The 14242-nt window shown below is 42.0% G+C and overlaps 2 protein-coding genes across 2 annotated transcripts; one reads left to right on the top strand and one right to left on the bottom strand.

The window, feature by feature from the left end:
* The first annotated feature begins 9474 nt into the window (after positions 1-9474).
* On the top strand, positions 9475-10806 carry LOC113729202 (polyphenol oxidase I, chloroplastic-like). Its single transcript, XM_027253524.1, has one exon. The coding sequence runs from the start codon at positions 9475-9477 to the stop codon at positions 10804-10806; it is 1332 nt and encodes a 443-aa protein (XP_027109325.1).
* A 1278-nt stretch (positions 10807-12084) lies between these two features.
* LOC113729201 (polyphenol oxidase, chloroplastic-like) lies at positions 12085-12997 on the bottom strand. Its single transcript, XM_027253523.1, has 2 exons — positions 12711-12997; positions 12085-12568 (listed from the first exon to the last, which is right to left on the bottom strand). The coding sequence occupies exons 1-2, from the start codon at positions 12995-12997 to the stop codon at positions 12085-12087; spliced, it is 771 nt and encodes a 256-aa protein (XP_027109324.1).
* Positions 12998-14242: the final 1245 nt, after the last annotated feature.

Raw genomic sequence — 14242 nt, 5'->3', positions numbered from 1 at the left:
GGGAGTAAGCAACCTACGTCAGCCCGGGATGCTGGGGAAACCTCATCTGGACCTAATCCTGAACCGAGGGTTGACCCCAACGTGCAAATAGCTGCCGCTATGCAGCAAATGACCAACCTGCTGGCACAAGTGGTGCAGCAACAGGGCCAAAACCCGAACCCTAATCCTGGAAACCCTGGCAATCACGTCGAGAGCGACGATAGGGCTCTTGAGAGATTCCAAAAGTTTGCCCCACCGAAGTTCATTGGGGGGCCCGACCCGGATGTCGCCGAAAGGTGGCTCGAGAAAATGGTAGATATTTTTGCTGCCTTGCACTATACCGAGGAGAGGCAGGTAACCTTTGCCGTCTTTTAGCTAGAAGGGGCGACCCGTTCCTGGTGGAATGTTATTCCGCAAAAATGGGAACGGGAACAAACGCCCAGGATTTGGGTGAATTTTATGCGAGAGTTCAACGCTAAATTCTTTCCTCCTCTAGTCCAGGAGAGGAAGGAAGACGAGTTTATCCGACTCCGTCAAGGGGCCCAGTCTGTAATGGAGTACGAGAGCCAATTCACCCGCCTATCCAAGTTTGCCCCTGAGCTGATAATGACCGAGCAACGGCGGATCAGGCGTTTTATCCAAGGCCTGAACGTAGAAATTCAGAAGGACCTCGCGGTGGCTTAGATTAATGCTTTTAGCGAGGCCGTGGAAAAGGCCCAATGGGTAGAGAGTGCTAGGGTACAAGTACGGAACTTCCAGGCAAAGAAGCAAGGCTTTCCTGGAAGCAGTTCAGGGCAAGGGGATACCCCTCCAAGTTCGGACGGGGAGCTGGAGGTGGACGACAGTCGGGTTTCGGCAGAGGGGCTCAGTCCAGGGGCGGCTCGGCCGGGAGAGGCCAAGACGGAAATTTCCAGAGGGGTGCAGGTTCGGCGTCCCGTGGGCCTTGTGGGTACTGCGGAAAGCCGAATCACTCCGAAGATAATTACTGGAAGAAAGAAGGCAAATGTCTGCGTTGCGGAAGCGCAGACCACCAGCTTGCTACCTGCCCAATCTTAAAGCAAGATGGAAAAGGAGCTCAACCAGCACCAAAGACCAATGTGGGACCAGCTAAGGGAGATGGGATGAAACCTAAGGTCGCGACTCGCGTATACTCATTGGAGCCACAGCAGGTCCCAGACTCCTCTGAGGTCGTAGAAGGTACGATCCCTGTATTCCACCGCTTTGTAAAAGTTTTAGTAGATCCTGGTGCCACTCATTCCTTTGTTAACCCTAATTTCATGTGTGGCATTGACCTCAAACCTGCTAGTTTACCTTACGACCAAGAAGTTAGTACGCCTACGGGAAATCATTGTCTGGTTACTAGTTTGGTTTATAAGGATTGCGAAGTTTGGGTAGGAGAGAGAAAATTGTTAGAGGACTTGATTAGCCTGTCCATCAAGGGGTATAACGTGATCTTGGGCATGGACTGGTTAGCCAGTTATAACGCCCAACTAGATTGTAAGAAGAAGGTGGTAGAATTCTGCATTCCTGGGGAGGCGACCCTAAGGTTAGATATAAGGGGAAGGTTAGCCTCATCCGTCCTGATTTCGGGCATTCGGGCTAGAAAACTGTTAAATAGAGGGGCGCAAGGATTTTTAGCCTTTCTAATCAACACCCCTACGGATAAATGGAAGGTGAAGGACGTGCCTATAGTAAGGGAATATCCGGATGTGTTTCCTGACGAGTTGGTATCCTTGCCTCCGGAGAGAGAAATAGAATTTAAGATCGACTTGCTACCGGGAATCTCGCCTATCTCAAAAACTCCGTATCGAATGGCCCCTGCTGAACTTAAGGAACTGAAATTGCAATTACAAGATCTTTTGGATCGGGGTTTCATTCATGAGAGTGGGTCTCCGTGGGGAGCTCCTGTACTGTTCGTGAAGAAAAAGGACGGCAGTTTGCGAATGTGTATTGATTATCGGAGCCTGAACAATATTACGGTTAAAAATAAGTATCCATTGCCCCATATTGATGAGTTGTTCTACCAGTTGCAAGGAGCGGTGGTCTTCTCGAAATTGGACCTCCGCCAAGGGTATTACCAGTTATTAATCAGGAAGGAGGATATCCCGAAAACCGTTTTCAATTCGAGATACGAGCATTATGAGTTCGCAGTTATGCCTTTTGGACTAACCAATGCTCCTGCCGCCTTCATGGATTTAATGCATAGGGTTTTTAAGCCCTACCTGGATCGATTTGTCGTAGTCTTCATCGACGACATTCTGGTCTATTCCAAGACACGTGAAGAGCATGAGCAGCACCTGAAGGTTGTCTTACAAACCTTAAGGGACCATCAACTGTACGCCAAGTTCAGCAAGTGTGAATTTTGGTTGGAGAAAATGTCCTTTCTAGGGCACGTGATTTCTCAAGAAGGCATCTCGATTGACCCGGCGAAAGTAGAGGCCGTGACCAATTGGAAGAGGCCCAAAATCCCCACCGAGATCCGCAGCTTTCTAGGGCTGGCTGGGTACTACTGGCGATTCATTAAAAACTTTTCTAAGTTAGCCGGTCCTTTAACTGACTTGACAAAGAAACATGGTCGTTTCGTATGGAATGCCCGATGTGAGACAAGTTTCCAAGAGTTAAAGAAAAGATTGACCATGGCTCCAGTTCTAGTCTTGCCTAATGGAGTAGACGGGTTTACCGTTTATACCGATGCGTCGCGAGAAGACCTGGGATGCGTTTTAATGCAAGATCGGAAGGTGATATCTTTTGCCTCTAGAAAGTTAAAACTCCACGAGCAGAATTACCCGACCCACGATCTGGAGTTAGCCGCCGTTGTTTTCGCTCTGAAAAAGTGGAGACACTACCTATATGGAGTGACTTTCGAGGTTTATTCGGACCACAAGAGTCTTAGATACCTTTTCTCGCAAAAGGAATTGAATATGAGGCAGCGACGGTGGATGGAATTTCTGGAGGATTACGACTGCACTATCAATTACCATCCGGGAAAGGCGAATGTAGTGGCCGATGCTTTAAGTCGCAAGGCTCAGGTAGCAGGGTTAATGATTAAAGAGTGGGATTTGTTAGAATCCGTTTGCGAGTGGAAACCCTGCCTTGGGAGTCATAAGGTGATTTTTGGCAACATTAAGGTAACTTCCACCCTCTTGGAGCGGATTAAAGGAGCTCAAAAGGAGGATTCAATGGTGCGAAAATGGGGAGAGAAAGTGGAAAAGGGGGAATCAACTGACTTCAACTTTAGTCCTGCGGGTATTTTAAGATACCGGAACAGAGTGGTGGTACCCAAAGATGAAGCGTTAAGGACTGAGATCTTAGAGGAGGCTCATCGATCCAAGTATACAATCCATCCGGGTAGTAGCAAGATGTATCGGGATCTAAAAGGAGCCTACTTGTGGGACAATATGAAGAAGGAAATCGCCCTGTACGTGCAGAAATGTCTCATTTGCCAACAAGTTAAGGCGGATCATCAAAAACCATCGGGGTTACTACAACCTCTTGAGATACCTGAATGGAAATGGGAAAACATCACAATGGACTTCGTTTCTGGTTTGCCGCGACCGCAACGAGGACACGATGCCGTTTGGGTAATCGTCGATCGATTAACCAAGTCGGCCCATTTCTTGCCGGTAAACATGAAGTATTCCATAGACAAGTTGGCTCAAATGTATATGGACGAGATCGTAAGGTTATATGGCGTTCCTGTGAGCATCGTCTCCGATAGAGATCCCCGTTTCGTATCTAGGTTTTGGCAGAAATTCCAAGAAACTCTGGGGACTAAACTCAACTTGAGCACGACCTATCACCCTCAGACGGATGGACAATCGGAGCGAACAATCCAAACTCTCGAGGACATGCTACGAACCTGCATTCTGGATTTTGGAGGTAACTGGGGTCAACTCATGACCTTAGTGGAGTTTGCGTACAATAATAGCTACCATTCGTCCATTCAAATGGCTCCATACGAGGCACTATATGGACAGAAGTGCCGGTCACCAATCTACTGGGATGAAGTTGGCGAGAGGAAGGCGCTAGATCCAGCGACTATTCCATGGATGGAAGAGGCGCGAGAAAAGGTCAAATTGATACGACAACAACTCCAAACCGCTCAAAGCTGACAAAAGAGTTACGCGGACAATCGAAGGAAAGATTTGGAGTTTGAAGTTGGGGACCATGTATTCCTCAAAATCACACCATTACGGAGTATCACAACAGGTAAAGGAATGAAGCTTCAACCAAGGTTCGTTGGACCTTACAAGATTCTCCAAAGGGTTGGTAAGGTAGCATATCGCTTGGAACTACCGTCCAGTCTCTCCCGAATTCACGATGTCTTCCACGTTTCAATGCTTAAGAAGTACTATCCTGATCCATCCCATATCGTACAGCCAGAGGAAATCGAAATAGATGAATCACTCGCTTACGAAGAGAAACCTGTACAATTGCTTGACCGGAAAGTTAAAGAACTGAGAAACAAGCAGATTCCGTTGGTTAAGATCCTGTGGAGAAACCAGGGGATAGAGGAAGCTACCTGGGAAGTGGAAGAACAAATGCAAAAGAAATACCCTGACCTTTTCGTGAGTTAAAGTGAGAAATTTCGAGGGCGAAATTCTTTTAAGGGGGAGAAGGTGTGAGACCCCGTAAATTTGCCTATTTTTTTTTAGGGTTTAATTTATTTAATTGCATGCTTTTCTGCATTTTCTTTATTAGAAAAATTTTCTAAATAATTTTTATGAGTAAATATAGTTTTTAGATGATTTTTCTAGTATCGGTTAGTTTTTGAGAAATTAAGAGCGTATACCGGACGTGGGACCGCTAGTGCGGAAAGTTCGGAAAAATTCGGCCAGTTAGGTTAAGTTTTGGATACAGGGTTTCCTTTAGCAGGTGTTAAGAGATAACTAGAGGTTACTAAATGGATTGGTGCGAGAGGACAAAAGGATAGCCATGTATTAATTATAGTGACAAGTGTCACTTGGAGAATTGTTCTTACTTTTTGACCACTATTCATTACTTTACCAATTAAATCAAAAAATTGCCCAAAAATCATCCAAAATTGCAAGTTCTTGGCTGGCCATCTTTCAAGAGAAAAGAAGAAAAACCTCTCCACTTTCTTACTTCTAATCTTGCTCAATCTTTCATTCCAACCGATTAATCTTCAAATTACTCCATAAAATCTCTTAGTTTAGTGGTATTAAGGTTGGTTGTGAAGTGGTTTGGAGGAGCAAGGTGCTAAATTGGGTCTTTTCTTGGGTTTGCAAGGTATGTGACCAAGGAACCTTCCCTTTGATCCTAATAATGTTCCATTTGTACCTTATGTGAGTTAAAGAGATAATTTTAGGTGTTATTTTGTGACTTTTGGTTGAATTGGTGAAGTTTTATATTTATTTGTGATTTTTCTGTTTTCATATGATTAATATTGTGTGACCATGGATGACGGTTGGGAATGGTTTAGAATGAACCCTTAGTGTGTAAATTGTAGCTATTTGCGGAAAATTTCCGCTTTGAACCAAAATTTCCAGGTTAGGGTTCCAATTTCTCACTATTCTGCCCGGCACTGTTGGACCTAGTTAGAGGCCGAATTAGCCTTGGATTAAAACATAAAAGTTGTAGGGAATGATATTTTATAGATGCCTACAAAATTTCAGGCCAATCGGAGCAACGTAGCATGTGAAAAAACTGAAATACCCCCGCTGCCCTGTTTCTGTCCGAAACTGATAATCCGCTTCTGTAATTGGTTAGTTTGACCGGGAATACTACTGATTTGGTTGTTGATGTTCTTAATAAATATAGCTTGGTATCTTAGCTTTCGGATGGCTTTGGAATCACTTGAATTGGACTTTGGTAGCCTGAATTATGGTTATTTAACCAGAATGCGGTTCGCTAACCTGCTTATGCGGTTCTGGGTTGGTACATTGCAATTTTGACTTAGTTGCACTACAAACTGGACTGAGTGTCCTTCTTCAACATTGTAGCCCTTTCTGTTAGCTTAGAAACAGTGTATATTACACCTCCATCCGATAATCGTAGTGCCGGTTGTGTCCAATACGCTAAACAACGTCAAAACTGTTTTTGGATTTTAGGGCTTAACTTTCATTTCCGGATTTTCCCTAGCTTACTTTGGTACTTATACGTTCTAATGGAGCCTTATTTTTGGTAGTATGTGGATTTGGTTTATGACTCGTATTCGAGTCTCATTGTGCTTGTTTGGATGTTTTAGGGCGTGACGGTGGTTCAAGACGCTCTTTGGGCGGCAGTGTATGAAATATCATTTACTTGCTTGGTGAGTGTACTACTCACTTGTTTGCTACTATGTGGCTTGGTTACACTTGAAATTGATGCCTTGAATGTTATGTGCACCGTTGACATTGATTGAAGTGAGAGTGTACTTGATCACTCTCACATTTATGTTCAATATGACTGTTTCCTGTGATACTTAAATGGTACATGAAATACTGGTTTTGGTGTCGTTTGGACGAGTATCCAACGGCCATTACTGTTACTACTGAGCTCAACCCCATTGGTAGTTGATTGAATCGAGCCGACAAGGGCTTGGTCGTGAAAATCGACGAGCCATGGGGACTGTTATATGGAATCTTGTAGTATGAGACTCTCGATTCCGGTATACTCGAGTATTACCAATTTTAAACTGTTTGGAGTTCGGATCCGGTAGGGGTATGTTGGGTGGAAGGAATGGAAGTAAAGTGGATCCTACGGTTGGTTACTCTTTAAACATTGACGGAGGGTCAATGAGATCCGATCAAGTATACAAGCGAGGAAAGGGGCTCTTGAGAGCCGTCTGTATCCTTTTACCAATTTTATTAATGTGTGATCTTGGTTTACTTCTTTATTGAATGAATTGGGGTGAAAAGTCTTATGCTTATATGCACTTGGTTGCTTGAGTGATAGTATCTCACTGGGCGTAAGCTCACTCTATTCCTTTTGTTTTCCTTACAGGAATTTGAATACTTTTGGAATGGCTTTGATAGTTGGTTGCCGAGTTGAGCTAGATGTAGATACATTTTGTGTAGCTCCTCAATGAATGAAACCCTAAATGTATTTTGATCTGTTTCCTCTTTTGACTTGTAATTTGCAAACCGTACATGTATAAACTGGTAGGATCCCGTTTGTATGCTATTTTGGCTTGTAAATGCTTAATGCAAGATGTACATGTTTGATTGATGTTTGGATGGTTCTTGGACAGATTCGGTTTTCATGTCGACTCTGATTTTCATGTTTTCTTATTTTGTGATTTTGGCTTGTCTGAGCGCGCTTATATATTCCGAACCGTTTTAGACCGCATTAAACTGTCTCGTTAGTCCTGGCGAGAGCTGGGCAGGCAGTCCGCTAATCCCTTTGATTCGCCTTAGGGGAAGGTGGGACTGTCACATTTCCCCTATATATACCCCTTATCCCATATTTCCCTCTATATAACCCCATGTGTGGCACATGACATTAGACTTACATTTCATATAAGAAAAATTAGAGATAGGCTAGTACACTTGCTTGCTTAGATTAGGAAATACCCCTCGAATATGGGATATGGACGAGTTTGGCTTTCTAACCTTAGCACGCTCGTATTCCCTCTATAAAAGGGAAAATTGAAGTCACGAATCTTAGTTCCCCGCACTCGTTATGATGCATTCCTTTAGGTCATGTATATTTGTATATTTATATATTATTATTTTCTTTTCTTTTCTTAGAGTCTCATATTTTTGCATATTCGTGACCTCTTCAAAAAGTCAGTCTTGGGCATCACAATTAATGTGATTGGCACCAATTAAGTTTTGAAGAGATATTCTGACCCCCCGATACCCTCTTAGGTCTAGGTTTTGCATCCATATAGTAACTTCCAAATGTGATAAATTTTTAGGTTAAAATAAGAAAATTTTTGACTAAATCACGCAACTAGCCTTGGTTAGATTGAAGGGGTGCCTTGGATTTTTATCCTTGCCTTCCCTTTTTTCAAATGTGACTCCCGAACACTTTTCTTTGATTTGCTTAGATTTAGAGTCGTTTAAAAAGGGTTTTCTCTATTTTTTTCTTTAAAAATTCATTTTTAGGCGACTTGGTACACTTTAACTCAATACCAAGTGGCGACTCCTATTTTATTAAAAAACCCTTTTTAAACTATTTTGGGTCAAAATCGTCGCAATTTTAAGTCCCATTTAGACCCATATTTCTTTACTTTATTCTCTAATAAATAAAAATTCATTTTTATTCAAAAATTAATCAAAATTCACTTTTCATTGAATAAACTTGTTAATTTTATTTTTCATTTAAAAATGGGGCGCGACAGTTTGGCAACTCCACTGGGGATTTTGAGAGTCCGAGCATTTGATTTAGTCAATCTTTTTCTTTTTCTAACCTTCTTATATATCACATTAGGAGGTTTTAGATTGCATTCTTCTTTTTATTTTTCTTTTCTTACCCTTTTTCCTCATTTTTTAGGGTTCTTACATTTTCACGCGCGCGTAATCACCCCTCGTGCACCGTGTATGTGATGAATGGATGGTTTATTTATTTATTTGCTTTTTACTTGTATCGCGCTTGCATCCTGGGGGGCGTAGCTACCTTAGAACCATCGATCGCATTTGTTGGCATTATAATCCCTCCCCTCAAAAGAAAAGCACTCCATACGTGCATGCATTACTTTTTACCCTATTTTTTTCTTTTTCGTGGGCGTTTCCCACACTTCCCTGTAGGATTAGGATCGATTTCCTTAGGTAGACGGATGGTGTGCTCTACGCCCATAGCGATGCCTAAGGGATCACTCGAGCCACCGACCAAAGGCCCTGGGATTGATGACCTTTCGCCTTTTGGTCTGAAGGCTTGGGAACCTGAAGCATCATCGAGTCTAGATGCATTAGTAAGTCAAACCTCATGCATCCATATTAGAAATACCTTAGGATAGAGTCAACCTTACCTAACTAGGAACATTAGGCACGAGGGGAGGGATTCCACCCCTCTTTCCTTATTTTTCCTATTGCTTTTTGTATCATTTAATTGCTACAACGTGTTATGTGTTAAACTAACATTTCCTTGTTTTCTTGCCTTTTGCATCCACAAACACTAGAAAATAAGAGTTCTGGCATGATACTCTTTTAGAACCAACCCTCTTAGATAGGTTATTGCACGTTTAAATTCCAATAAATTGCATTTGTAGATTGATAAGTGCACATCATTTTAAGCCTACCCTGGCATATAAAGGGTTCCTTAGGTCATGTTTCATTTCAAATTGTATATTTGATTACTTTGATAAATTGGCATCATGCATAAACCTTAGAAGAAATGCCACTTAGGGAATCCCATGTTAGGAATAAGCCACCTTGTGTCTCGGATACGTAATCCAATGAGACTTGCACGTTTATATTTCTTGTACCATCCAAAGGGGTAGTGCACAAGGTAAAGTAGGATCTGATCTTTCCCATGATAATCGAGCAACTTTTGCACATTAGAATATGAGCATCTAACAATCATCTTTTGGCTGGCAAAGTCTACACAAGAATGCCGGCTCACACGGTCAGCCATGACTACGTCAAAAAATATTTATCTGCCATTGCAAAAATGAAGAACCTTTCTCTAAGCGATCAGCGTAATTTTTACCAACAAGCAAACGTCCATTGCGTGTATTGTGACGAAGGGTACTCTCAATCAGGCTTTCCAGACAAAAAATTGGACGTTCATAACTCATGGCTATTTTTTCCGTGGCACAGATGGTTGCTTTATTTCTTTGAAAGAATTTGTAAAAACTTGCTCGATGATGACACGTTTACTTTGCCATTTTGGCAATGGGACGATTCTTCAGGCATGCAAATTCCACCCATGTTTAACGACAGCAAATTTTCCTTATGCGATTGCTTGCGCAACCCAAAACACTTGCCTCCTAAAGTGGTGGATTTAGCTTACAATTACAAAGGCACCGATTCGGGCATCGACCCCAAGACTCAAATCCAGTACAATTGTTGCACAATGTACACTCAAATGATCACTCACTCGTCCACGGCTCCGCTTTTCTTCGGACAGCCACTGTTGGGGGGTGGTGATCCCGATCCAGGAGCTGGTTCCATAGAAACTGAACCCCACAATAATGTGCACGATTGGGTTGGCGACCCTTCCCAGCCTAACAACGAGGACATGGGCGTCTTATATGCAGCCGGCCGAGACCCTATATTCTATGCTCACCATGCCAACGTTGATAGAATGTGGTACATTTATGACAATGTTTTGAAACGCAAAAATATTAAAGACCCAGATTGGTTAAATTCCTCTTTTATTTTCTTCAACGAGGCGGCGAGACCCGTTAGAGTGACGGTTAAAGATTCCACAAACCTGGCCAAGCTTGGATATACCTATCCTGACTTGCCACTTTCTTGGTTAGATTGTAAGCCAAAAGCGCATAGAAAGGGCCTGAACCTGACAAAGGTGTCCGCACCTAAGGCTAGTGAAGTGCTACCAATAAAATTAGAGAAACCCATCAGCTTCGTGGTTGAGCGGCCTAAGAAGTCAGGGGGTGGACAAGAGAAATCAGAGGCAGAAGAGGTGCTGAAGATTAAGGGAATCGAATTTGATAAAGGAGAAACTGTGGTGTTCGATGTGTTTGTGAACGAAGACGATACGAGTAAGTGTAATCCGTGCAAGGCTAAGTCTCTAGGAAGCTTCCGCACCTTGGCCCACGGACATGGCAAGAAATCTACCACTTCCCGTAGTTTTGCGATTTCAGAGGTGTTGGAGGAATTGGGAGCTGATGATTTTGACAGCATTTTGGTCACTTTGGTCCCCAGAAGAGGTGTTGTGACCATAGGTGGTATCGAAATTACCTTTGTTCCTAAACCTTAAATGCATTAATAGCATTGCAAATACTACGTGTACAATGTTGTGTGTTTGTGTAATATTGTAATCAATCGCAAGTACTACAAACTTTGAGAAGATGTTTTACTAAATAATTTCAACAACGATAACTGGTGTCCTCGTAAACTTTCAATAGACCTTTACAATTGACTTTCAATTGGGGGTCTAAATTCATCATTCCTAACTCTCTCTCTCTCTCCCGCTTTTTGTGGGAATAGCAACACTAGTATCACATTAAAGAAAGAAAGGGCCGACTTTGAAAACGAGGGCCCTTTCTTTCTTTTCCTGGTTCAGGGCCGACTTACTTCGTTCGGGCCGATGGAAAAGATTTTGGATGGAAAATGACTACAAGAAATTGTCTTCTTCTTCATGCCAACGGCTCTTTGTGCAGTTGTTCAATGGGCTTGGGTTTACAATTTTAGCAAACAAATTATTTGCTTGACTACTACACATGTGAACAAATCCTAATAGAATTTTCTTTTTGTTTGTGATGGATGGAAGAAATCTTAAAAAGCTTTGTAAAATAATCTTGCTTGCGATTATATACAATTAACAAACCCCTCATTGCTTCCTAGAGTTTCAATTTATTTAATTTTGCCAGTTGTTTGGGAATTACAGAGAGAATTTTGAAATGCTTACCAGGAGTAAGGACATTAAAAATATATGTTTATATATTCGGCCTTTAGCTTTAGCAAGGCAACCAGATCGTGGGGATGGCTTAGGATTTGTGTGGGCTCATATACGTGCAGCCCGTATTCCCTCCACCTAGTTGTGAGATTGTAAGCTGACTAGATGAAGTAAGTTTGCCCTAAACCGGCAAAAGAAAGAAAAGGCCCTCATTTTCAAAGATGGCCCTCTAGTGTAGAACCTCTAAAAAGAATTAGGAATGACAGTGGATCAACTATCTCCTTCAAAATCTCTCTTAATAAATCTTAATTTTTAACATGCTTATCTAAGTGTGCGTTTGATAAAATTGAAGTTTGAAAACTGAAATCTAAAATTTGAAATTTGAAAACTGAAATCTGAATCCATTAAATTATTGAATTGTTAAGTACTAAATCTAATACATTTAAGTGTATATCACATTCAGTGATAAGTGAATAGTTTGTCACTTAATTTTGAGAGCAAGTTTTGCCTAGAAAATTCAGTGTCATCTAATTAATTCAGATGTTTAATTTTTGGTTATCAAACAGTCTGAATATGTTAAGATCTGAATCCATTAAATTTAGGTGCTGAATTAAGTTATCAAACAAGACCTAATACTGTCTATGGTTGTTTTCTTAGGGTTCGTTTGGATTGTTTTCTTGGGTCTCTTCCCGCTGAGTAGAAGGAGCCCATGTCCTCTTCATGAGATTCATTAGGGTCGCCAGTCCAACGGCGCACATTCGTATGAGGACTAGTTTCAATTGAACCATCCCCTGGATCAGAGGTTTCACCAGCACGAAACGCTTTTCCGAAAAAACCGCATGGAGTTGTGGACTGAGCAACCATTTGCCTGTACATGTGGCAAAGATGGTTTCTTATCACTTTTATGGTATTATCCGTTGAATCGGTGCCTTCCCAGCACATATCAATAACTGTATTTAGGTGAGTGGGGTTGCGTTTGCTATCATAGAGTGGGGATGGGGAGTCTTTGAAAATGGCTGGCAGAAACATCGCAGGCGGGTTATCCCAGTTCCAAAAGGGAAGTGCAAAAGTATCGTCATTGATCAGGTTTTGGCAGATCTTCTCGAAGAAATACAAGTACCATCTGTGAAAGGGAAAGAAAAGCCATGAGCCGTGAACGTCCAATAGAAGTTTAGAATCTGCATAGCCATTTTGATAGTATCCACCGTTCCAATATGCACAATGCGCCTTTACTTGTGCAGTGAAACTACGTGGATCATCCGAACTTAGATTCTTCATTTTCTCTATGGCCTTCTTGTACTTTTTCAAATAAGTCGACTAGGTGCGCCGCAGGTCTAGTTGCGATGACAGAAGGAGCAGTAGGAACAAAATCAGTGATATCCGCAGCCGTGGCCGAGGGTGGACAATAGTCGATTTCTTTGTTGTCGGGGTCACTGGCATCGTGACAGGCTGTGAATGTTGGAGATAGTGGTGCTGCAAAGGCTGATGGATTGCCACCAAAAGTAGAGGCACCATAGAGCCCTCCTCCAATGTCCAATGCCAAGTAGCACATTTCTTCTATCAAGCTTCAGTAAAGAAGTTTCTCCATTTTTGGAGCCTGCAGTGTCATGATCACTGGAGTTTTGGTCACCTTTTGTGGCATTGCATGTAAGTTTTGGGCCTGTTTTGCGATTTGGGTGAGTGGATTTTGCAAGTGAGATGAAATGAGCTATGGCGAAGGAATAGGCAAGGTTGGAGGAGAGAGTTGGCATGGTAAGAGAAGCCATGACTTAGATATTGAGCAAGTTATGCTGTGTGTATTGTGCATCCTGTGTTGCATCAACCTATGCTTTATATAGTGGACTTGAGCTTGGTAGCTTGATCAGATTTACGTAAAAACCTATCATATCTAATTGGTAGATTCATGAAACTAAGCTTCAAGGTTTATAAATTTTTGGGTCTTTAGGGTTATACAATTTTCTATACACGAGAAAGTTGGCAATTAAAAATCGAATTACATCTTAAACGTGAATATATAGTACCAATGTTAATTTGCTCTTTTGCACACTGTTGTTGTGTCGCATCCAGGGCCCCATGCCTTGTTGCATTTTTCTACTGGCTGTTTACATAGGGGACATGCCTCCACGTGAATGGGCTGGTGGTTGGCGCCTCCTCCTCGGGACCGTTAGGTCCTGGGGTCGAATCTCCGCAGCAACATCAGTTCGCCGTGCATTTAACGTGCTAGGTCTGGTTGGGGCGCTGGGCCGGGCCGGAGTGGGGATTAGTCGGGCCGCCTTTACGGACTTGACCCGGACACTCCACTCCGTCGACAAAAAAAAAAAAAAAAAAAGTTTACATAGGGGACATGGAATGGTGGGATCAATACCCATTGAGGCAGAAACCTAGTAGCCTAGTACTGTATTTGGCTGGCGTCATGGCAATACCCCCTACCTAGGGTATCCAAACAATGTCCAAAATGAAAGTGATTTTTACTCGGAATATATTGGAAATTAGTTAAATTTTTAGATTTAAATCTTAACAACAACATATAATCTACTAGTTGTTGTGCCATGTTTGATAGGACTTTAGCTTGTAATTGGATTTTTAGTTTGATATGTTTTTATCTTTTGTAACAAGTATATTCGTAGGGAACTTTTATATAAACATTCATCAATGTCAATGATATTGGTACACCAAGAATAAAGGTACTCTTTTCTAAAATTTATCAGAATACTTTTCCACTCAAAATAGTTAGGAAAAAATGATGATGTCACTATTTGTTATACAAGTCATAATGAAATATTCATTTATTTTTTTA

Source organism: Coffea arabica, chromosome 2e, assembly GCF_036785885.1.
Source record: "Coffea arabica cultivar ET-39 chromosome 2e, Coffea Arabica ET-39 HiFi, whole genome shotgun sequence".
NCBI lineage: Eukaryota > Viridiplantae > Streptophyta > Magnoliopsida > Gentianales > Rubiaceae > Coffea > Coffea arabica.
Note: the sequence above shows the minus strand (reverse complement) of the source record. Positions and strands in the feature narration are given on the sequence as shown.

Bases quoted from the DNA above. Each gene is read 5' to 3' on its own strand.
- LOC113729201 (XM_027253523.1), bottom strand. From the start codon at position 12,997: ATGTGCTACTTGGCATTGGACATTGGAGGAGGGCTCTATGGTGCCTCT. The intron at 12,569-12,710 runs GTTCGGATGATC...TCCCTTTCACAG, and splicing joins AGAGAAAATGAAGAATCTAA to ATGGTACTTGTATTTCTTCG.
- LOC113729202 (XM_027253524.1), top strand. From the start codon at position 9,475: ATGCCGGCTCACACGGTCAGCCATGACTACGTCAAAAAATATTTATCT.